The following is a 25608-nucleotide window of genomic DNA, read 5'->3' on the forward strand; positions in this document are numbered from 1 at the left end:
AAATGGGGGAAAACAGTAAATCACTAAACCCCAGAAGGAATTCTGATTAAATTGTATTTGTTCTGGAGTCATTAGGTTAAACGTTCAGACTACATAGGCAAATTACCGCTGTTAATTATTGTTGAAAAAAAAATCTCTGGTAAAATAAAGGTAACATTTATTAATAGGTCTAGATCATATTGGCACTTTTATAAATCTTCTGTCTGTGCAGTGGGAGGCTTTGGTGCTTTCTTCAATGCCCGCACTATCCTTTTTAAAACCCCGGAAGGAGGCAGAGGAAGATGGTCAAGGTAATTGGGACACAAACCAGGTTTCCATCCAACCTTTTTGTGCGAGTAAAGTACGTCACGACAGACCTGATGGAAACAGCTAATTTGTCTGTAAACTTACCAAATATTGACAAAACAAAATACGCTAGACAAGGTGGTGTCAAGCTCGTCGTAAGAATGAGGAGACCAAGGCGCAGCGTGTGTTAAGTTCCACATGTTGAATAAAGGAAACTCACCAAAACAATACAGAACAAACGAAACGTGAAGTCATGGAGTGCATAACCTGCACCTACACATAAACAAGATCCCACAACTCAAGGAGGGAAAAAGGGCTGCCTAAGTATGGTTCCCAATCAGAGACAACGATGGACAGCTGCCTCTGATTGGAAACCACACTCAGCCAAAACAAAGAAATAGAAAAACTAGATTGCCCACCCCACATCACACCCTGACCTAACCAAACTAGAGGAAAATAAATGTCACTAAGGTCAGGGCGCGACAGTACCCCCCCCCCAAAGGTGCAGACTCCCGGCCGCAAACCTGAACCTATAGGCGAGGGTCCGGGTGGGCATCTATTCTTGGCGGCGGCTCTGGTTCAGGGCGTAGCCCCCACTCCGCCCGCTGATCCCCCCGCTTCTGTGTTGCCGGAGGAACCAGACCGTGGATCATCGCCGGAGGCTCCAAACTGCCGACCGCCGCTGAAGACTCCGGACTGCGGGCCGCCGCTGGAGGCTCCGGCCCGGGGGACTTCGCTGTAGGCTCCGAGCCATGGATCATCGCTACAGGTTCCGCACCATGGATCATCGCTGGAGGCTCCGGGCCATGGATCATCACTGGAGGCTCCGGGCCATGGATCATCACTGGAGGCTCCGGGCCATGGATCATCACTGGAGGCTTCGTGCCATGGATTATGACTGGAGGCTTCGTGCCATAAATCATCCCTACAGGCTCCGGGCCATGGATCATCACTACAGGCTCCGTGCCATGGATCACCACTGGAGGCTTCTTTCGTGGAGCTGGAACAGGTCTCACCGGACTGGGGAGACGCACTGGAGAACGGGTGCGCAGAGCTGGCACAGGGTATACTGGGCCGTGGAGGCGCACTGGAGGTCTGGAGCTTAGGGCTGGCACAACCCGTCCTGGCTGGATGTTTACTTTAGCCCGGCAAGGGTGGAGCGCTGGCACAGGACGAACTGGGCTGTGCAGGCACACTGGCAACCCAGTGCAGGATATACTGGGCCGTGGAGGCACACCAGAGGTCTGGAGTGTATGGCTAGCACAACCTGTCTTTGCTGGATGCTCAACAACTGCAGGGCGCAGGCACAGATTGCACCGGCCTGTGTGTGCGCACTGGCAACACAGTGGGCATCACCACATCGCTTGCCTCGTCACTCACTCCCCACGGTAAGCACAGGGAGTTGGCTCAGGTCTCCACCCTGACTCTGCCAAACTCCCCGTTTGCCCCCCCAAAGAATGTTTGGGGTTGCCTCTCGGGCTTCCTTCATTGCCATGCCTCCTGATCTCGTCGCTGTTCCTCCCTCGCTGCTTCCACCTGTTCCCATGGGAGGCGATCCCTTCCAACCTTGCTCTCCTCCCACGTCCAGGATGCTTTGCCATCCAGGATGTCCTCCCATGTCCACCTCGTCTTCCCCGTCGGCGCACGCTGCTTGGTCTTCTTGTGGTGGGATCTTCTACATTTTACATTTACATTTGAGTCATTTAGCAGACGCTCTTATCCAGAGCGACTTACAGTAGTGAATGCATACATCTCATACATTTCATTTCATGCATTTTTTTTTTTTTTGGACTGGCCCCCCGTGGGAATCGAACCCACAACCCTGGCGTTGCAAACACCATGCTCTACCAACTGAGCCACAGTTAATCTTCTGTCACACTCGTCATAAGAATGAGGAGACCAAGGCGCAGCGTGCGTAGAGTTCCACATGTATAATAAAGGAAACTCACCAAAACAATACAGAACAAACGAAACGTGAAGTCATGGAGTGCATAACCTGCACCTACACATAAACAAGATCCCACAACTCAAGGAGGGAAAAAGGGCTGCTTAAGTATGGTTCCCAATCAGAGACAACGATGGACAGCTGCCTCTGATTGGAAACCACACTCAGCCAAAACAAAGAAATAGAAAAACTAGATTGCCCACCCCACATCACACCCTGACCTTATCAAACCAAACTATGTTGTGTGGTCCTCGCACTACGGCTCGGGAAAGCATGCAATTTATTAGGCTACAGATGAAATAAGTTATTATGAACTTCACAGGGTGGCGAAAGTGCAAAGTAATGAGCTTGATACTCCTTTCCAATAAATATCGAGAGTCTTATTCTGGTGAAATGATGATCGATGCTTGGCTGCCATTTGACAAATAAAAACCACTTGTTCTTTTGACCAAAATTAATCTCATCATGTAGTCTATATCTGCACTGTATCTGCGAGCTGTTGGCTGGAGCCCACGTGCCAATTCGAGAGTGGGCACATTCGCTGTATAAAGTAAAAACAAATTGTGACAAAACCATCAGTCGAGTTGAATGCGATAGAAACCCATTTAACTTGTATTTTGTATTCAGTGCTGTCACGTCCTGACCAGTATAAGGGGTTATTTGTTATTGTAGTTTGGTCAGGACGTGGCAGGGATGTGTTTGTTTAGAGTGTTTCGGGGTTTGTTGGGTTATGTTCTTGTTAATCTATTTCTATGTTAGTTCTAGTATGTCTATTTCTATGTGGTGTTTGTTGGGTTGACCTTCAATTGGAAGCAGCTGCTCCTAGTTGCTTCTAATTGAAGGTCCTATTTAAGAGGGGTGTTTTTCTATGGGATTTTGTGGGTAGTTCCTTCCTTGTTTAGTGTTTGTTGCACTGACAGGACTGTTTCGGTTTGTTCTTTTTGTATACGTATTTAGTTGTTTCTCCTTCTTCAAATCAAAAGAAGATGAGTATACATATTCCCGCTGCATTTTGGTCCAATCCTTATGACAACCGTGACAGGTGCATGGGAATTTTATCGCATTTTTATTTTTTTTGTGTTCTACTTTTATCACGCACAGCCTTTTATCCACAAGAAATCAATTTGATGGAAAGACATCTCAGGTGTGAAAATGTGCATATTGTTTTTGTGCAGATTTTTTAATATTGAATGAAAATCTGTCGCCAATTGGATGGAAACCTAGCTAATGTGTCAGTTTTTTTATTCTACCTGCAAAGTGAGGAAAATACAAGCCACAGTTTGTGAGAGTGAGATAGAGAAGGTGTGTGTGACCAATGAGCTAGCAAGCAAGCCGACAGTCTCTAGAGGTCATAAGGAAGTGAAGATCACGTCTCCAGGGAACCAGGCATCTACAGTATATTAGACCATTCCCATTAAACCTAGAACCTTCTAGTGGCCACAGGGTTAGTGTTGTTGTTTACTCCTTTTTCTTTGGAAGGACCTCCCATGAAATATTGCATGACAGTTACACGTTTAGTCATCATGTTTAGTTGATGAGTTGAAATGTTTTCTTTTTTTGTCCCTTAAAGGATCATTTTATTAAAGACTATATATTTTTTTGTTTTTTTTATTTGTATTTGGCCTCTGATATGGTCCTTAAGTGTGCATGTCAGCAACGACATTTTCAAGATGGAGTACAAGTGTGGTGATGTGTTTGCATCACACTTTTTAGCTTTTTACTGAAAGTGCTTTATCTTAAAGGGGCAATCAGCAGTAGGAACACTAACAAGCCAACTCTACACCACTGCTTCGGTAAAAAGGTGAGTGAAGGAACTGGAGAAATGTAGCCATTCTCAAACTCATAGACAGAGCTATGGATGCAAGGACTGGCCATCCATGATATACAAATTATAGTTTTAAGCATGTTTTGAGGCTATACAGTGTTTGTTTAGATTTACTTTGTGTACAAACATTGCCATAAAACAAGCTTATATTTTGGGTACTTGATGGGTTGAGACATTTGAACTACACTCATGAGGCATAAGTTATATTCCCCAAGAATCAAAGGGTACACGTCATTAATTTGTAAGACCATAAATGGATGTAGCAACTGCAGATTGGCCCTTTAAATGTTGCTGCTGACATGCACAACTTTCTGAGACCATTTTAACAGTGGACTAATTATCAAAAGTAAAGTATAGTTATCCTTTAACTCCCCAACAGAAAAAAAGCTCCATACTTTACATTCCCATTTCCGATTTCTGTTTTGTTTTTAATGTGGATATGGCAAAATATGTAGACAAATCTCATCACTCAGACTTGTTCCCTGGTGGATGAGGGTTGAAGCTGCACTGCTCATCCTCAGTAGCAGCAGTCTGGTGGATGAGGGCTGATGTTAGCAGCAGTCTGGTAGATGGGTGATTCTCATGAAACCAATTTTAACAATGGCAGTAGCAAATTGAGTTAGAAAACCATGATGCATCTGCAACAAGCCACGATCATTCTGATGACTAAGATGCATAGTTTATGGCGCAGTGTTTAAGTTTGAATACATTTAAAAATTTTGCCAAATTCTCATTACCGAAATGCGTCCAGATTTATACTATTTTACTTTCGAAAAACCTAACTTATTTGAATAAAACACAAAATATGTTGCTGTAGTTTGTCCATAAATCATAAAAATGGAATGCTAGTTGAAGTTTACATTAAACTATAATATTTATTATGTGAAAGCACAGTGTCTGTGGACATGTTGCTCATTACCGCCACACTTTTTCAAGTTGCTTTTTTCAAGTGTAAATCGTTTTATTCACTCATGATTAGGGTTGCAAAAGGTCGGAAACCTTCTGGTAAATTTCTGGAATTTTTCTATGGAAAGTTAATTTTGCTTAAATTCATCAAAAAAGTTGGCTTATAACAGTGAACCTTTTTTGTGGGATACACATAAGGCAATTCTAGGTATTGTGGCATATTTTGGTTAAGCTATCCACAATTCAATGGAATTGCAACCCTCTGCATGCACAGTGCATTATTCCATCACATGTGCAGTGCACTCTTCCATCACATGTACAGCTGATTCTCAAGATCTTGCACACTAATGAGATGCCATTGAGCCCACACTACTACACTGTCTGAGTCAAGGACTACATGCTTTCTGGTATGTTTTGATTACAATATGGGTGGGGTGAATATATTTTATATGACATACATGTTTTTTTGTTAACTAGTAAATAGTAGCCTACAGCAAAGTGTGTTTAAATCATTTCTAACTTGTTAACAATTTCTGATAGTTAGTTTGTGCTACCATGTGGCACAAATTTATTATTTATTATCTTACAAAGGAGTTGTTTAATCTAACTGCTTGACTATTTATCTGTACATGCAATTGTATTCGGGTTTTTTTTACAAATTTTTTACTAATCTTTACAGGAAAATGTCACGGGCACTATCTAATGTGTGGAGACATTTCACTGCAGCTAATGTAGAAGGGAAAGCTGTGTACATTTAAAAATACTGTGCCAAATCATATGTGAAGAATGCAACAAAGATGCAGAATTATCTGGCCAAGTGCATAAAGTTCCCTCAGCACTCACAACAACCAACCTCTGACAAAAGTCCCTCTACTTCTATTCGAGGTGAAAATGATAAATCAGACACCTTATCGACAGCAACAGCTCATGGTCCTCCTGGAATCAGAAGTGTTTTTCACTCAATGGAGGAACGTAGTCAGAGAAATGCTGATTAATGTCTTACTCGAGCTGTGTATGCAACTGGTTCACCTCTGATGCTCATAGGCAATGTGTATTGGAAGAGATTTCTGAATATTCTTCATCCAGCATACACCCCTCCAACTAGACATGCTTTATCTACTAATTTGCTGGATGCAGAGTTCAACAGAGTTCAAATGAAAGTCAAGCAAATCATAGAGAAAACAGACTGTATTGCAATCATCTCTGATGGGTGTTCGAATGTTTGTGGGCAAGGAATAATTAACTACATCTCCATCCCTCAACCAGTATTCTACAAGAGCACAGACACAAGGGACAACAGACACACCGTCTCTACATTGCAGATGAGCTGAAGGCAGTCATCAATGACCTTGGACCACAGAAGGTATTTGCACTAGTGACAGACAATGCTGCGAACATGAAGGCTGCTTGGTCTAAAGTGGAGGAGTCCTACCCTCACATCACACCCATTGGCTGTGCTGCTCATGCATTGAATCTGTTCATCAAGGACATCATGGCACTGAAAACAATGGATACACTACAAGAGAGCCAAGGCAATGGTTAGGTATGTGAAGGGTCATCAATTTATAGCAGTAATCTACCTCACCAAGCAAAGTGAGAAGAATAAGAGCACCACATTGAAGCTGCCCAGCAACACCCATTGGGGTGGTGTTGTCATCATGTTTGACAGTCTCCTGGAGAGGAAAGAGTCTCTCCAAGAAATGCCCATATCACAGTCTGCTGATATGGACAGCCCCATCAAGAGGTTCATCCTGTTTGATGTTTTTTGGGAGAGAGTGGTAAGCAGCCTGAAACTCCTGAAACATATAGCAGCAGCCATTGCACAGATTGAGGGAGACAATGCCATCCTGTCTGATGTTCAGACTCTGCTTGCAAATGTAAGAGAAGAAATCCGTACTGCCCTGCCCACTATTGCTGCAAGCAGAGAAAACTGCAGTTCTGAAATACATCAAAAAGCCTGAAGACTTTTGCCTGAAGCCCATACACGCCGCAGCGTACATGTTGGACCCCAAGTATGCTGGCAAGAGCATCCTGTCTGGTGCAGAGATCAACAAGGCCTAAGGTGTCATCACTACCGTGTCTCGCCACCTTGGCCTGGATGAGGGCAAGGTTCTTGGCAGTCTGGGCTTTGAGATGGAGATGCAATATGGCAGTCATGCCAACATATCTCATCAGCCACCTGGTGGAAGAGACTGTGGATCTGAGGCTCTTTCCCCTGTTGCCTCCATCATCCTCCAAATCCCACCAACATCAGCCGCCTCAGAGCGCAACTGGTCCTTATTTGGGAACACACACCAAAGCACGCAACAGGCTGACCAATACAAGGGTTGAAAAATTGGTGGCCATCCGGGCAAATTTGAGGCTTTTTGAGCCTGACAACGAGCCATCCTCAACAAGGTTGGAAAGTGACACTGAAGATGAGGCCTCAGAGTCTGATATTCAAGAGGTGGACATTGAGGAGGTCCAGGGAGAAGACATGGAAGACTATCATTTTACAGATGTATGTTGAAAACGTTTTTGGGAGATGAGATGGATCATTGGGGATCATTCAATATTCCCTTTCTTTTGTTGTTCAGTGAAATCATCCCATGTGAAGAGTCAACTCATTTATTTAAAGTTCAATTCGTAACTAAACATTTTTTTTTCTATTGGAAGGATTTAGTAATTTGCAATTATGTCTACTTATAATAAGGTAAAAGGTTTATGTTTCAGTTTCCATATGATATGGTAAATATATCCAATGCAAAAAAACATATACATTTAAATGGTATTATCAATTTGCATATATTTCCGTTAATTCCCATATATTCCTGTTAATTCCCATATATTTCCATTTATTCCCACGGAAAGTTTCCACCTCTGAATATTCCCCAAAATGTACAACCCTACTCATGATGCAACATCTAGAGGAAAAGTCCTTAGATGAGCACAAGTTAATATACTTTTTTAATATTTTCAGTACATTCGGAAAGTATTCAGACCCCTTCCCTTTTTCCACATTTTGTTACGTTATATCCTTATGCTAAAATGTATTAAATACATTTTTTACTCATCAATCTACACACACAATACTCCATAATGACAAAGCGAAAACAGTTTTTCAGAAGAGAAAAATAAATGAAAAAAAAACGATACCTCATTTACATGAGTCTTCAGACCCTTCGCTATTAGATTCGGTACATCCTATTAGACTCAGGTACATCCTGTTTCCATTGATCCTCCTTGAGATGTTTCTAGGATCCACTTGTGGTAAATTCAATTGATTGGACATGATTTGGAAAGGCACACCTGTCTACATAAGATACCACAGTTGACAGTGCATGTCAGAGCAAAAACCTATCCAAGAGGTCGAACGAATTGCCCGTAGATCTCCGAGACAGGATTGTGTCGAGGCACAGATCTAGGGAATGGTACCAAAACATTTATGCAGAATTGAAGGTCCCCAAGGACACAGTGACCTCCATCATGCTTTAATGGAAGAAGTTTGGAATCATCAAAACTCTCCTTCAGCTGGCCGCCCGGCCAAACAGAGCAATCTGGGGAGAAGAAAGTTTGTCAGGAAGGTGGTCTGAATTCTTTCCGAATGCACTGTATGCCTTCAGAATGAGGATGCACAAAAAGCTTATTTAGCAATTTTTACATCCTTGTTAGTGAGCATTTCTCCTTTGCCAAGATAATCCATCCACCTAACAGCATGATCATTACACAGGTGCACCTTGTGCTGGGGACAATAAAAGGCCACTCTAAAATGTGCCGTTTTGTCACACAACACAATGCCTCAGATGCCTCAAGTTGAAGGAGCATGCAATTGGCATGCTGACTGCAGGAATGTCCACCAGAGCTGTTGCCAGAATTTAATGTTAATTTCTCTGTCATTTTAGAGAATTTGGCAGTATTTCCAACCGGCCTCACAACCACAGACCACGTGTAACCACGCCAACCATTGAGCATGTTTGGGATGCTCTGGATATCCAGGAACTTCGAACAGCCATTGAAGGAGAGTGGGCCACAATCAACATTCCACAGGCCACAATCAACAGGATGATCAACTCTATGTGAAGGAGATGAGTCGCGCTGTATTAGGCAAATGGGGATCACACCAGATACTGAGTGGTTTTCTGATCCACGCTCCTACTTTTTTTAAGGTATCTGTGACCAACAGATTCATTTCTGTATTTCAAGTAATGTGAAATCCATAGATTAGGGCCTAATTAATTTATGTAAATTGACTGATGTCTTTATATGAACTGTAACTCAGTGAACTTGAAATTGTTTCATGTTGCATTTATATTTTGGTTCAGTGTATATTTGTTTCAGTGTTATGTGTAACTCAGGCTTTTTCATTAGGTGAGCAATGTTTAAAAAAATTGTACATTTATTTGTTTATAACTTTTTTGGACTTCAAAAGCTGTGGTAATTATAATTTTTGCAGTGCTAGTTGTGGAAATGTTGGTAAAATGCATAATATCTGATTAATATACCACGTAATAATTATGAAATAGATACATGCAGATCCTAATCTTAGTGATCCAAGAGGAATTATGGTGGAAAATGTTTCTTTTTTGTCAAGTGCCAGTCTCATGAGAATCACCCAGATGTTAAACTGCTCATCCTCAGTCGCAGCGGTCTGGTGGATAAGTGCAGAAGCTACACTGCCCATTCTCAGTAGCAGCAGTCTAGCACGTGAGGGTTGAGTCTACGCTGCTCATCCTCAGTAGCGGTAGTCATCTGAAGAGCAGCAAGACTCTGACTGACAGACACCTGTGTTCTCATCTCCCCTCCTACTTGTTGATCTCTGATCTCTCTAATATCACACAGCCCACCCCAGCCCTGCCCTCGCTGGAAACAGAGAGGTGGAGGAGGGGAAGGGAAGAGAGAGCGAGAGAGATGTAGAAAAAACGAGAGAGAGAAAAGGAAAGGGGCATGTGTGATCTCTAGAATGTACTTAATCAGGAGTCGGGTGGGCATATAAAGCCATGTGTGTATCAGTCTCCGTGACTAGTGTGAGCAGCAGCATCACCTCTACTCCTGCGAGACAGACCGACACTATGGAGCTAGAGGTTAACAAGGGGGTTGGTCGGGCGAGACCTGCCCGGAGTAGGGTCAATGTCTGGGGGCCCTCCTGGGGTCTGTCTGGCCGTCTGGGAGTCCGGGTGCTGATGCACAGAGACCACCTCACCTGTCGCTTCCTGCAGGGTTCTCTGCCTCACGTCTGGCTGCAGCGTTACTGGGGCAAGCAGCGCTTTTGCCATCTCTCATCCTTCTCTCGTCTTTTCCCAGCCCTGAGGAAGGGGGACAAGTCCTCGCTGGCCCCTGATGGGCCCTCCAGCTCGCCGCAAGTCCCAGGCATGACCCTCAGCCCACCGAGACCCAGTGCTCAGCCTGCTGCCTCCAGCAGCTCTTCCTCCAGCCACAGTCACACTGCTGCAGCCTACCTCAACCACAACAGCAGCTCTGGGTTAGTACTAACAACAGCTAGCCACCTGACCAATCAGTCAGCAGGCTACATAAGCTAGCCGCTGGTCAATAGCAGTGTATTGACCGCCACTATGTAGGCTATACCATTGTCATAATAGACTGTAGTTATAGACTATACCACTGCCCTATATCATCTGTATAGACTCTATACCACTGCTCTGTATAATTTCATTTGTGAATTGAATGTTAGTTTTTAAGCAAATACATTTTACCTTTCTGGTGGTTGTGGTGCATGCAAGCTGGTTTTGGCTTTATTTTTTTCTACATGTCTGTGATGTGTTATTAATAGGTGACATGCTGCAGCTAACTGTCAAGTGAATTTTGCAGTTCTTTGATTTGAGTTGAGACAGCACTGGCTGTTTTAAGCTCTATCATAGTGCTGTCGTAGACGGGGCATCTTGCAGGCAGGCAGGCAGGTTGCGGGAGGTGTGTAGCTGTGTCTTTGCCATCTGTGGTAGTATAGTCTCTCTCAGCATGTATGCCAGTCTAGCTGTAGTGTAGCTGTGTCTTTGTCTCCTGTGGTTGAGTAGTGTCCGTGTAGTATCTCAGCATGTACAGTATGTATGCCACTTTAGTGTAGTGTAGCTGTGTCTTTCTCCTATGCCGGGGGGGTGTTGGTGTTAGTGTGTCTTGTTGTAACATCTCAGTCCAGTATGTCATTCAGGACCTCTGTATTGTAGCTGTGTCTGTAGTATTAGTGTATAGTAGTCTTGTAGTCTCTCAGTATGTATTCCACTCTGGACCTGTGGCGCTCCTCTTTCAGATCCCTCCCAGGGGACATGGACGAGATGGACAGCCTCCGCTTCGGGATCAAGCGCTTCAACGAGTATGCGGTGTCCCTGACCCCTTCCACCACTGACTCCATCATCGTAGAGGGTGAGTGGGTTAGGGAGGGAGCTGCTCTTTAGAGCTTAGATACATGAGAGCGAGTACCGTACAGCCGGAGTGGACAACCACTACTGAGTGTGCAGGCTTTTGCTCCAACCCTGTTGTAACTAACACAATTCAGCTAATCAAAGTCCTATCGAGGAGCCAATTAGTAGAATCAGGTGTGCAAGATTAGGGTTGGAGAGAAAGCCTTCAGGAGGGTAGCTCTCCAGGAGGAAGGTCATGCAACCCTGTTGTTATCCTAGGTTATGAGACGGGTTATATGGCTGGCATATAGAGAGCGTGGGCTGTTGGGAGAGAGATCGGACCTCACCCAGTTTCATTAAGCTGGAATGTGTGGAAGAGACTGCATGATTATCCCAGGTTGTCTAGCAGTGATGTAGCTAGTGCTGCTACAGTAGCAAGACAGAAACAGTCATCCAACCCGACTACGGGAGATCAGTATGTGTTAGTGGTCGTAGCGTAGAATTATTATTTTAGCATTTAATTGCACATATTGCTAAACCATGTGATGTGACTTTAATTAGGGCTAGGGGGCAGTATTGACACGGCTGGATAAAAAACGTACCCGATTTAATCTGGTTACTACTCCTGCCCAGTAACTAGAATATGCATATAATTATTGGCTTTGGATAGAAAACACTCCAAAGTTTCTAAAACTGTTTGAATGGTGTCTGTGAGTATAACAGAACTCAAATGGCAGGTCAAAACCTGAGAGATTCCTTTACAGGAAGTGGCCTGTCTGACCATTTATTGGCTTTCTTTGACATCTCTTTCCAAAACTTAAGATCTCTGCGGTAACGTGACACTTCCCACGGCTCCAATAGGCTCCCAGAGCCCGGGAAAAACCTGAATGTCGTCATTCCAGCCCCAGGCTGAAACACATTATCGCCTTTCTCAAGTGGCCGATCAAGGGACAGTGGGCTTAGGCGTGTGCACTGGCCGCCCCCGTCTTTCTGTTTTTTCCTCTGTTTACCGAAAAGGAGATTCCCGGTCGGAATATTATTGCTTTTTTACGAGATAAATTGCATAAAAATTGATTTTAAACAGCGGTTGACATGCTTCGAAGTACGGTAATGGAATATTTAGATTTTTTTTGTCACGAATTGCGCCATGCTCGTAACCCTGATTTACCATTTCGGATAGTGTCTGGAACGCACGAACAAAACGCCGCTATTTGGATATAACGATGGATTATTTGGGACCAAACCAACATTTGTTATTGAAGTAGAAGTCCTGGGAGTGCATTCTGATGAAGACAACAAAGGTAATAACATTTTTGTTATAGTAAATCTGATTTTGGTGAAGGCTAAACTTGCCGGGTGTCTAAATAGCTAGCCCGTGATGGCTGGGCTATGTACTTAGAATATTGCAAAATGTGCTTTCACCAAAAAGCTATTTTAAAATCGGACATATCGAGTGCATAGAGGAGTTCTGTATCTATAATTCTTAAAATAATTGTTATGCTTTTTGTGAACGTTTATCGTGAGTAATTTAGTAAATTGTTAGTAAATTCCCCGGAAGTATGCTAGTTCTGAACGTCACATGCTAATGTAAAAAGCTGTTTTTTGATATAAATATGAACTTGATTGAACAAAACATACATGTATTGTATAACATAATGTCCTAGGGTTGTCATCTGATGAAGATCATCAAAGGTTAGTGCTGCATTTAGCTGTCTTCTGGGTTTTTGTGACATTATATGCTAGCTTGAAAAATGGGTGTCTGATTATTTCTGGCTGGGTACTCTGCTGACATAATCTAATGTTTTGCTTTCGTTGTAAAGCCTTTTTGAAATCGGACAGTGTGGTTAGATTAACGAGAGTCTTGTCTTTAAATAGCTGTAAAATAGTCATATGTTTGAAAAATTGAAGTAATAGGATTTTTAAGGTATTTGAAAATCGCGCCACTGGATTACACTGGCTGTTGCGTAGGTGGGACGAATTCGTCCCGCCTAGCCCAGAGAGGTTAACGAACATCACCTATTGAATGCATTAGAAATACATTGGAGTTGTGCTACACAAGCATACAGTCACATTGCTGCAGCCAGCCTCAACCTCAACCTGTTCCATGCCCCTCCCCCAGATGCATACTACTCTGCGGTTCAAGCTGATCTGGAGTCAGATGCCCAGGACTTGGATGTGGAGTCATGGAGCCTGGCTGTGGACCAACAGTACCTGAAGAAACACACCAAGGAGATGGTCAAGAGACAGGACGTCATCTACGGTCAGTTTGTCATACACTATCTTTGTTGTATTTTGATGCCTTATACATCTTGTTATATTTGTCGTGTTTTATGTAGGCTTTCAATGTGTTTTTGTAGTTATACCTGTGGTTAAGTTGAGGATTAGAAGGTGAATTATGAGAAGGGAGAAGCTCAACTCTTTTTGAATGTCAATTGTTCCATCCATCTCTGTCTGGCTCTACAATCAATAAAGGAGTCCGGTGGATGAAAAGCAAATTCCTGTAAAAGGCTAATTAGATGTTGAACCCCCTGTCTGTCTGTCAGTCATTCTGTCTATTTGTCCCAACAGAGTTGATGCAGACAGAGATGCACCACGTACGGACCCTGAAGATCATGTTGCGTGTGTACGTGAGGGAGCTGAAAGAGCACCTTCAGATGGATGAGCGGCGTCTGGACTGTCTGTTCCCGCGGCTGGAGAACCTACTGGAGCTACACACACACTTCCTGTCCCACCTCAAAGAGCGGCGCCGAGACGCCACGCAGCCCGGCAGCGACAAGAACTACAACATACAGAGACTCGCTGACATCCTCACCACACAGGTAGAGACACCACACACACAGTGTTACACACACTTTCTCTAATTCACTCTCTCTTACATACACAGTGACTTGTAGTTTTCCCGTATTTGCAGGTAAAGAAAAATAAATTCCGATGCTGTATCCCAATTACCTTGACTGGAAATTCGAATCAAAAGGAAGAGAAAGACTAGATTATTCAAACAACAACTTTATTACAAGACTTGATCATCTGGAGCAATTAACAATCCACCCAATGGTGCAGCGTCAAGAGCCCAACGAACAAGAGTTGGGTCTCAGCTTTTATAACGTTTGTCTACATGGCAGTTTAGCAGGTGTTTGAGAGCGTGATGGGAACATTACATGCAGTTTTGTTAATCCTTTCTAGCTAATATCTAGGTGATGCTGCTCAAGCTAGCCTCTGTTCTCTTAATATCTCCACACAGCTGTGCCCTTTGAAAGATACGAAAAGAACAGGATGGACCAAAATCTGGTCACTCTCAGATGGCCCTTTGTCTTTGGCCGCATGACCAAGTTACTCAGAAACAAGAGTGATTCATTTCACATGGGAGGATTGGACAGTTTTAGAATTTAAGACAGACATTGTGTAACGACGGTCGTCAGGAATGGACCAAGGCGCAGCGGGTTGAGTGCTCATAATTAACTTTAATGAAAACACTACTACAAACAAAACAAAACGATGGACGACGAAGACAGACTTGAAGGCACAAGACAGCAATTCAAGTGACAACCTCCCACAAATTACAAACACAAACACACCCTAATATATAGGACTCTCAATCAAAGGCAACTAGACAACACCTGCCTTCAATTGAGAGTCCACACCCCAATTAACTAAACATAGAAACAGACTAACTAGAAAGAACAGACTAACAGAGCAGTGACCAAAAAACCCTGGAATACATAAATCAACTACCCTCTACATAATATACACACCCCGAACCACATAAACCAAATACCCTCTGCCACGTCCTGACCAGCCTACACTAACAAAATAACCCTCATACTGGACAGAACGTGACATTACCCCCCCCCCCCCCCCCCAAAGGTGCAGACCCCGGATGCACCTCACACACAAAAAAACAACAACAAATAACCCCCAAAACACTAATAAATCCCCAAAAGTACATGGGAGGGAAGTGAGGGTGGCCACCGTCACCCACGGTGTTCCTGCAACACCCCCCCCCCCCCCCCCCCCCCCAACCCCAATACTCCCCCCTCAGGAGGTGGCTCAGGAGCCGGACGCAGACCCCACTCCACCCCTGGCTCACTCCCCTCATAAAGTGTCTCTACAGTGATGTCCCTCTCTGTCGACCCCGGACTGTAGGGTGACTCTAGGAGCTCTGGACTGTAGGGTGACTCTAGGAGCTCTGGACTGTAGGGTGACTCTAGGAGCTCTGGACTGTAGGGTGACTCTAGGAGCTCTGGACTGTAGGAAGACTCTAGGAGCTCTGGACTGTAGACAGACTCACTTGGTTCTGGACTGTAGCCAGACTCACTCGGCTCTGAACAGTGGGCCGTCTCACCTGGTTCCGAACAGTGGGCCGTCTCTCTCCGGGGCACTGTCGTCGGAAGCTCTGGTGCGTGGGGCTGGCTTAGGACGTGCCAGACTAAGGACACGCACCACATGGCTAGTACGAGGAACATGGACAGGACGTGCTGGACTGGGCTGACGCACTGAAGCCTGGTGCGTGGTGCTGGTACTGGATATGCCAGCCTGGAAACCCACACCTTAGGGCTAGTGCATGGAGCGGGAACAGGACATACTGGACTGGGCTGACGCACTGGAAGCCTAGTGCGTGGTGCTGGTACTGGATATGCCAGCCTGAAAACACACACCTTAGGGCTAGTGCGTGGAGCGGGAACAAGACGTACTGGACTGGGCTGACGCACTGGAAGCCTGGTGCGTGGTGCTGGTACTGGATATGCCAGCCTGGAAACACACACCTTAGGGCTAGTGCGTGGAGCGGGAACAGGACGTACTGGACTGGGCTGACGCACTGGAAGCCTGGTGCGTGGTGCTGGTACTGGATATGCCAGCTTTAAACACACACCTTAGGGCTAGTGCGTGGAGCGGGAACAGGATATATTGGACCGTGAAGGCGCACTGGCGGTCTTGAGCGCAGTACTGGCTCCACCCTTCGTGGCTGGATGCCCGCTTTCCCCTGACAAATGAGGGGCGCAGGTACTGCGCACACCGGCCTGTGAATACTAGGCCTCAACGCCGTGCACCTCACTCCAACGCACGGGACCTGACTAATACTAGGCTGCCCCCAATAAGCACGGGGATTTGGCTTGCTTCTCAATCCTGGCCCTGCCAAACTACCCGTGTGCCCCCCCCCCCCCCCCAAAAAAAATGATTGGGGCTGCCTCTCCGGCTTAATGGCTAGTCGTGTTCCCCTGTAGCGTTCCCGGTCTTCGCTCCATTTTTCCATGGGCCCTCTCCGGCCATAATCTGTTCCCATGTCCATTTCTCCCGTTGGTCCAACTCAAATTCCCTTTGCTCCAATAAGTCCACCTGTTGCTCCTTCCTCCACTGCTTGATCCGGATTTGGTGGGAGGTTCTGTAACGACGGTCGTCAGGAATGCACCAAGGCGCAGCGGGTTGAGTGCTCATAATTAACTTTAATGAAAACACTACTACAAACAAAACAAAACGATGGACGACGAAGACAGACTTGAAGGCACAAGACAGAAATTCAAGTGACAACCTCCCACAACTTACAAACACAAACACACCCTAATATATAGGACTCTCAATCAAAGGCAACTAGACAACACCTGCCTTCAATTGAGAGTCTACACCCCAATTAACTAAACATAGAAACAGACTAACTAGAAAGAACATAAACTAACAGAGCAGTGACCAAAAAACCCCGGAATACATAAATCAACTACCCTCTACATAATACACACACCCCGAACCACATAAACCAAATACCCTCTGCCACGTCCTGTCCAGCCTACACTAACAAAATAACCCTCATACTGGTCAGAACGTGACACATTGCAGTGCCAGTATCTACTAGAAATTCAATTGACTCACCGTTGACGAAGAGACGAACCGTTGGCTCCTTACGGGGGCTTGAAATAATCTTTGAATGCTGTCCAGGGGTGTCAACTGTAGAGGTCGACCGATTAATTGGCATGGCCGGTTAATTAGGGCCGATTTCAAGTTTTCATAACATTCGGTAAATCGGCATTTTTGGACGCCGATTACATTGCACTCCACGAGGAGACTGTTTGGCAGGCTGACAACCTGTTACGCGAGTGCAGCAAAGAGCCAAGGTAAGTTGCTAGCTAGCATTAAACTTATAAAAAACAATCTTAAGATAATCACTAGTTAAACTAATAATATCATCAACCATGTGTAGTTATCTAGCTTGTCCTGCGTTGCCTATAATCGATGAGGTGCCTGTTAATTTATCATCGAATCACAGCCTACTTCGCCAAACGGGTGATGATTTAACAAGCGGATTCGAAGAAAAAAAAAGCAATGTGTACCTAACCATGAACATCAATGCCTTTCTTAAAATCAATACACAAGTATATTTTTTTGAACCTGCATATTTAGTTAATATTACCTGCTAACATGAATTTCTTTAAACTAGGTAAATTGTGTCACTTCTCTTGTGTTCTGTGCAAGCAGAGTCAGGGTATATGCAGCAGTTTGGGCCGCCTGGCTCATTGCAAACTGTGTGAAGACCATTTCTTCCTAACAAGGACCGTCATTAATTTGCCGGAATTGTACATAATTATGACATAACATTGAAGGTTGTGCAATGTAACAGCAATATTTAAACTTAGGGATGCCACCCGTTAGATAAAATACGGAACGGTTCCGTATTTCACTGAAAGAATAAACGTTTTGTTTTCAAAATGATAGTTTCCGGATTTGACCATATTAATGACCTAAGGCTCGTATCTGTGTGTTTATTATATTATAATTAAGTCTATGATTTGATATTTGATAGAGCAGTCTGACTGAGCGGTGGTAGGCAGCAGCAGGCTGGTAAGCATTCATTCAAACAGCACTTTACTGCATTTGCCAGCAGCTCTTTGCAATGCTTGAAGCACAGCACTGTTTATGACTTCAAGCCTATGAACTCCTGAGATTAGGCTGGCAATACTATAGTGCCTATGAGAACATCCAATAGTCAAAAGGTATATGAAATACAAATGGTATAGAGAGAAATAGTCCTATAATTCCTGTAATATCTACAACTTAAAACTTCTTAACTGGGAATATTGAAGACTCATGTTAAAAGGAACCACCAGCTTTCATATGTTCTGAGCAAGGAACTTAAACGTTAGCTTTTCTTTACATGGCACGTATTGCATTTTTACTTTCTTCTCCAACACTGTGTTTTTGCATTATTTAAACCAAATTGAACAGGTTTCATTATTTATTTGAGACTAAATTGATTTTATTTATGTATTATATTAAGTTAAAATAAAAGTTAATTCAGTATTGTTGTAATTGTCATTATTATTAAAAATCGGTATCGGCTTTTTTGGTCCGCCAATAAATCGGTATTGGCATTGAAAAATCATAATCGGTCAACCTCTAGTCAACTGTCTCATCCTCGCGTCAGCCTCTGTGTGGGTTGTAAAGGGTCGTTTTCAGTGGCGGTCCTGTTCACCAGTTACCTCCCCCTCCCGATCCGTTCTTGCAGTCTTTTGCAAAATGTCCACTCTTTCCACAATTATAGCAATATGGTTGCTGTCGTCCGGACCGTCCGCACCGTCTCCCCCTCCTCTTCTACCTCTTCCTTTTCCTCTCTGTCAATCGTTTTGGAGGTCGTCCCTGGGCCTGCTGGCCCTGTCTTTGAGAATGCCAGCTGTGCATTCCTCCTTTTCCATGCTCTGTTTCGTCTTATCTTCTTGAGACAGTTGCTGCCTCTCAGCGCGTTTACAGTGTTCAATGACCGTCTGTAGGGTAGTAGTTTCCCAGCCAATGCAGGTCATCTTAACCTGTTTACCAAGGGCTGGCAAAAGTCCATTCATTAGGGCAGCCTTCAAGAGGCTGTTGTAGTCATCGGTTGCTGTTCTGATGCCACTGTGTTTGCGGAAACAGTTCTCCAATCTATGCCTTTAGTCCTCTAGTGAAATGGGAGTCATTGTAGGTGGTGTGTAGAACAGATTCCTACTGCTCTGGGGCTGTCTCTTAGGGGTCTGACAGTCCTTCAGTCGTATCAGGTCTTGTTTCGGGGTAGAGCTGCGGTGGGGAAGGCGGCTGAGCAGGCTGCTGTTGGACAACCAGGGCGGGTGCTGGTGCAGTGGAATCATAGGTATAATAGGGAGGTGGATAGTCATTGTTTCTCCTTTTCTTATCATTCACCATTATTCCTTTAACTTTCTTGTCTGCCCTTCTCTGCTTCTCTTTCCCATTTCTTAAAATCATCCCAGTCTATTCTACTTGCCTTGCCTTTCTTGGTTTCTTCTAAGTCCTGTAACTTCTTTCTACATTCTGCTAGCAAAACTTCACTTAATGTACTTTTCAAGGGAAAGTCTGCTAGCTTGTGCCAGAGCGGGACCTGTTCCAGAATGTCCCTGCCCCACTTATCCACCATTACCTTACCAGCGGGTCAGGCAGACAAGTTTCTCCCCTGCTTCTCTTGGCTCCCATTGTGAAACTTTGTCTATTCAAACACAAAACAAATAATATTTAGTTACGAACTTCTTCCTTTCTTAAAATAAATTATGGGTTAACTCAAAGGGGGAATTTCTTCACCATCAAAATATTTGTATATGTCTTTATGTAATTTAGAATTCTGTACCCATATAGTATTTCCCCCTATACAAAATGTTGTATGTGTTTTATGCACATAACCAATTATTTCCCTAAGTACACTACCGGTCAAAAGTTTTAGAACACCTGCTCATTTAAGGGTTTTTCTTTATGTTTACTATTTTCTACATTGTAGAATAATAGTAAAAATATCAAAACTATGAAATAACACATATGGAATCATGTAGTAACAAAAGTATTAAAATGTATTTTGATCTGTTTATATTTGAGATTCTTCCAAGTAGCCACACTTTGCCTTGATGACAGCTTTGCACACTCTTGGTATTCTCTCAACCAGTTTCATGAGGTAGTAATTCAATTAACAGGTGTGCCTTCTTAAAAGTTAATTTGTGGAATTACTTTATTTCTTAATGCGTTTGAGCCAATCAGTTGTGTTGTGACAAGGTAGATGGGGGTATAGAGAAGATGGTCTTTTGCCAAATACGGCGAAGTCCATATTATGGCAAGAACATCTCAAATAAGCAAAGAGAAACAACAGTCCATCACTACTTTAAGACATGAAGGCCAGTCAATCCAGTCTCAAAAACCATCAAGTGCTATGATGAAACAGGCTCTCATGAGGACCGCCACAGGAATGGAAGACCCAGAGTTACCTCTGCTGCAGAGGATACGTTCATTAGAGTTACCAGCCTCAGAAATTGCAGCCCAAATAAATTATTCAGAGTTCAAGTAACAGACATCAACTGTTCAGAGGAGATTGTGTGAATCAGGCCTTCATGGTCAAATTTCTGCAAAGAAACCACTACCAAAGGACACCAATAAGAAGAAGAGACTTGCTTGGGCCAATACATTAGACTGGCAGTGGACATTATCTAAAAATTTGAGATTTTTGGTTCCAACCGCCGTGTCTTTGTGAGACTATCATTTGTTTTTCAACAGCACAATGACTCAACACACCTCCTGTCACGGTTGTCGTCGGGAAAGGAGGACCAAAACGCAGCAGGAATGTGGATGCTCATCTTGATATTTATTGAAAACACCAAAATAACAAACGACGAAGAACTCACGAACAACCAAACAGTCTTGTAAGTCTCACACACGCAAAACAAGAGACAATCTCCCACAAACACTAAACCAAACACATACCCATATATAGGACTCTCAATCAGAGGCAACGAGAAAGCACCTGCCTCCAATTGAGAGTCCAATGCCCCATTAACCTAAACATAGAAATACAACTGACTAGACTAAACAGAAATACATAAATAAGGAACAGTGCCCCAAAACCCCGGAATACATAAATAAAATACCCTTCTACCAAAAACACCACCCCGAACCACATAAAACAAATACCCTCTGCCACGTCCTGACCAAACTACAATAACAAATAACCCTTATACTGGTCAGGACGTGACACCTCCAGGCTGTGTATAAGGCTATTTACCAAGGAGGAGAGTGGAGTGCTGCATCAGATGACCTGTCCTCCACAAACCCGACCTCAACCAAATTGAGATGGTTTGGGATGAGTCGGACCGCAGAGTGAAGGAAAAGCAGCCAACAAGTGCTCAGCATATGTGGGATCTCCTTCAAGACTGTTGGAAAAGCATTCCCGGTGAAGATGGTTGAGAGAATGCCAAGAGTGTGCAAAGCTGTCATCAAGGCAAAGGGTGGCTACTTTCCCTGTCCTAGAACCACATAACTCATGCATTTACATCTGATGATTGCAAACCATGGCATATCAATTAATATTAATTAAGTACTTTGCCAACTAATGCTCATTTACCCGGGAATACCTCTTATAAAACAGGGTTTTCTCCACACACAGTAGAGCCCTCCTTTGTCACTAAGACAAGGTCTTCTTCACACACAGTGACAACTCACCCATCTCTGACCAGGTTATCCCTGCTCCTACAAGGATCCTAGTCAGAGATGTCCCTGCTCCAACAGGGCAACTCGTCCCAGAATTTCTCCTTTAATTAATGATATCTGTTCCAACAGAGTTCCTAATTAAATATTCTAGGACTTCCCCTATCAGAAATAACTCTACAACAAAGTTTAAAGCTAGGGGTGTCTTTGCTCCAACAAAGACCTAATGTGCTGTCACAGTTGTCGTCGGGAAAGGAGGACCAAAATGCAGCAGGTATGTGGTTGCTCATCTTGAACTTTTATTAGACTCAAAATGGACACCAAAATAACAAAACGAACTCACGATCACCGAACAGTTTTCTCAGGCTCATACACGCTAGACAAGAAACAATCTCCCACAAAACCTACACCAAACAATTACCCATATATAGGACTCTCAATCAGAGGCAACGAGGAAGCACCTGTCTCCAATTGAGAGTCCCAACCCCCCCATTAACCTAACATAGAAATACACTCACTCGACTAAACATAGAACATAAACCAAAACCCGGAAATAAGAAATCAAACGCCCTTCAACAAACACACCACCCCGAACCACATAAAACAAATACCCTCTGCCACGTCCTGACCAAACTACCATAACAATTAACCCTTATACTGGTCAGGATGTGACATGTGCACAACCTGTTCCCAGAACAGGATTTTCTATGATGTTTGAAAGAAAATCTGTCTCACCCTTAAATGTATTTTGTCTGTTCGGGATGGCGTATCCGTCCACTGACGCTCTCTGCCGGGTTCGAGGCGGGGTCCCTTCTGCTCCTTTTAGTGGGGTGTGGGCTCCCTGAGCCACACCTAACGTAGCCCCTGTGCACAATTAACCTCTGTGTCTCCGGGAACGATCAGCAAGCGGAGTTAGCCATCCCATCCTAGTCGCCAAGAATTGTCGTGGAAATTCTAACCAGAAAGGAAGAGACTGCAGATTCTTCAAAATAACAACTTTTTATTATACTATTTGCAAATCTGGAGCAGATAACAGTCCACTCAACAGTGCAGCGCTAAGAGCCAACCGACAAGAGTTGGGTCTCAACTTCTATAACCTTTGTCTACGTGGCAGTTTAGCAGGTGTGAGAGAGCCTACAAACAAGTCATAACACCAGTTTTGTTACTCCTTTCTGCTGATAGAATTGTCGCTGCTTCTCAAGCTAGGCTCTGTTCTCTTAGTATCTCCACACAGCTGTGCCCTTGAAAGATAAAAAAGGAACAGGATGGACCAAAAACTGGTCACTCTCAGATAGCACTGTCTTTGGCTGCGTGACTAAGTTACTCAGAAACAAGAGGAAAAACTCTGGCTTCTTCTAACATCAGAAACAGACAGAACAAAGTTAGTAATTTTCCCACATAACTGTCTTCCACTCTCTGCCTCCTTCCCTTTTATAAGTGAAAATAAGATATACACTGAGTATACAAAACCTTAAAAACACAGACTTAATAGGTGAATCCAGGTTAAAGCTATGATCCCTTATTTATATCACTTGTTAAATCAACTTCAGTCAGTGTAGAGGAAGGGGAGGTTAAAGAAGGATTTTAAAGCTTTGAGACAATTGAGAGATGGATTGTGTATGTGTGCCATTTTTAGAGGGTGAATGGGCAACACAATAGAATTAAGTGCCTTTGAATGGGTTATGGTAGTAGGTGCCAGGCTCACCGGTTTGAGGGTACCAAGAACTGCAACACTGCTGTGTTTTTCATGCACAGTTACCTGTGTGTATCAATAATAGTCCACCGCCCTAAGGACATCCAGCCAACTTCACACAACTGTGGGAAGCATTGGAGTCAACATGGGCCACAATCCCTGTGGAATGCTTTCAACACCTCTACTCTATGCCCCAACAAATTGAGGCTGTTCTAAGGGCAAAAGGGATGCAATTTAATATACTGCTCAAAAAAATAAAGGGAACACTTAAACAACACATCCTAGATCTGAATGAAAGAAATAATCTTATTAAATATTTTTTTCTTTACATAGTTGAATGTGCTGACAACAAAATCACCAAAAAATAATCAATGGAAATCCAATTTATCAACCCATGGAGGTCTGGATTTGGAGTCCCACTCAAAATTAAAGTGGAAAACCACACTACAGGCTGATCCAACTTTGATGTAATGTCCTTAAAACAAGTCAAAATGAGGCTCAGTAGTGTGTGTGTGGCCTCCACGTGCCTGTATGACCTCCCTACAACGCCTGGGCATGCTCCTGATGAGGTGGCGGATGGTCTCCTGAGGGATCTCCTCCCAGACCTGGACTAAAGCATCCGCCAACTCCTGGACAGTCTGTGGTGCAACGTGGCGTTGGTGGATGGAGCGAGGCATGATGTCCCAGATGTGCTCAATTGGATTCAGGTCTGGGGAACGGGCGGGCCAGTCCATAGCATCAATGCCTTCCTCTTGCAGGAACTGCTGACACACTCCAGCCACATGAGATCTAGCATTGTCTTGCATTAGGAGGAACCCAGGGCCAACGGCACCAGCATATGGTCTCACAAGGGGTCTGAGGATCTCATCTCGGTACCTAATGGCAGTCAGGCTACCTCTGGCGAGCACATGGAGGGCTGTGCGGCCCCCCAAAGAAATGCCACCCCACACCATGACTGACCCACCGCCAAACCGGTCATGCTGGAGGATGTTGCAGGCAGCAGAACGTTCTCCACGGCGTCTCCAGACTCTGTCACGTCTGTCACATGTGCTCAGTGTGAACCTGCTTTCATCTGTGAAGAGCACAGGTTGCCAGTGGCGAATTTGCCAATCTTGGTGTTCTCTGGCAAATGCCAAACGTCCTGCACGGTGTTGGGCTGTAAGCACAACCCCCACCTGTGGACGTCGGGCCCTCATACCACCCTCATGGAGTCTGTTTCTGACCGTTTGAGCAGACACATGCACATTTGTGGCCTGCTGGAGGTCATTTTGCAGGGCTCTGGCAGTGCTTCTCCTGCTCCTCCTTGCACAAAGGCGGAGGTGCGGTCCTGCTGCTGGGTTGTTGCCCTCCTACGGCCTCCTCCACGTCTCCTGATGTACTGGTCTGTCTCCTGGTAGCGCCTCCATGCTCTGGACACTACGCTGGCAGACACAGCAAACCTTCTTGCCACAGCTCACATTGATGTGCCATCCTGGATGAGCTGCACTACCTGAGCCACTTGTGTGGGTTGTAGACTCCGTCTCATGCTACCACTAGAGTGAAAGCACCGCCAGCATTCAAAAGTGACCAAAACATCAGCCAGGAAGCATAGGAACTGAGAAGTGGTCTGTGGTCCCCACCTGCAGAACCACTCCTTTATTGGGGGTGTCTTGCTAATTGCCTATAATTTCCACCTGTTGTCTATTCCATTTGCACAACAGCATGTGAAATTTATTGTCAATCAGTGTTGCTTCCTAAGTGGACAGTTTGATTTCACAGAAGTGAGATTGACTTGGAGTTACATTGTGTTGTTTAAGTGTTCCCTTTATTTTTTTGAGCAGTGTATTAGTAAGGTGTTCCTAATGTTTTGTGCACTCAGTGAACCTGTCAGAAAGTGCCGGAGTCTGGTGTAGTGGTCAAAGGCTATGTTGACACAGGTACCCAATTCTGATCTTTTTCCCAATTATGTGCAAGTTGTCTGATCGTTTGTCAAAGACCAATTGGTGGCAAAATATCAGAATTGGCTGCCTGTGTAAACAAAGCCTGAGCTGCCAACTCCGGATCGCATATGCTCCCCTGCCGTTGGGGGTTCGAGTCCCGTCTCGGCCACTCAGTCTATGCCCCTACTATCTGTCTCCCTCTCTATAAAAAATGCCTACAATTAAAAACTTGTCAGTGAAAGGTGATCAGAGGAGCCCGGGAAGACTAA

General features: G+C 44.3%; 1 protein-coding gene across 1 annotated transcript in view; it reads left to right on the forward strand.

The window, feature by feature from the left end:
* The first annotated feature begins 10985 nt into the window (after positions 1–10985).
* The window catches only part of arhgef18b (Rho/Rac guanine nucleotide exchange factor 18b), a 30521-nt gene continuing 15898 nt past the window's right edge, over positions 10986–25608 (forward strand). Inside the window, exons 1-3 of the mRNA XM_045705889.2 lie at positions 10986–11315; positions 13413–13553; positions 13862–14112. Of these exons, the coding sequence (XP_045561845.2) occupies positions 11165–11315; positions 13413–13553; positions 13862–14112 (543 nt within the window). The 5' untranslated portion in view covers positions 10986–11164. The remainder of the gene's footprint in view (positions 11316–13412; positions 13554–13861; positions 14113–25608) is intronic.

The sequence above is a fragment of the Salmo salar genome, chromosome 23, assembly GCF_965601325.2.
Source record: "Salmo salar chromosome 23, fSalSal1, whole genome shotgun sequence".
Lineage (NCBI taxonomy): Eukaryota > Metazoa > Chordata > Actinopteri > Salmoniformes > Salmonidae > Salmo > Salmo salar.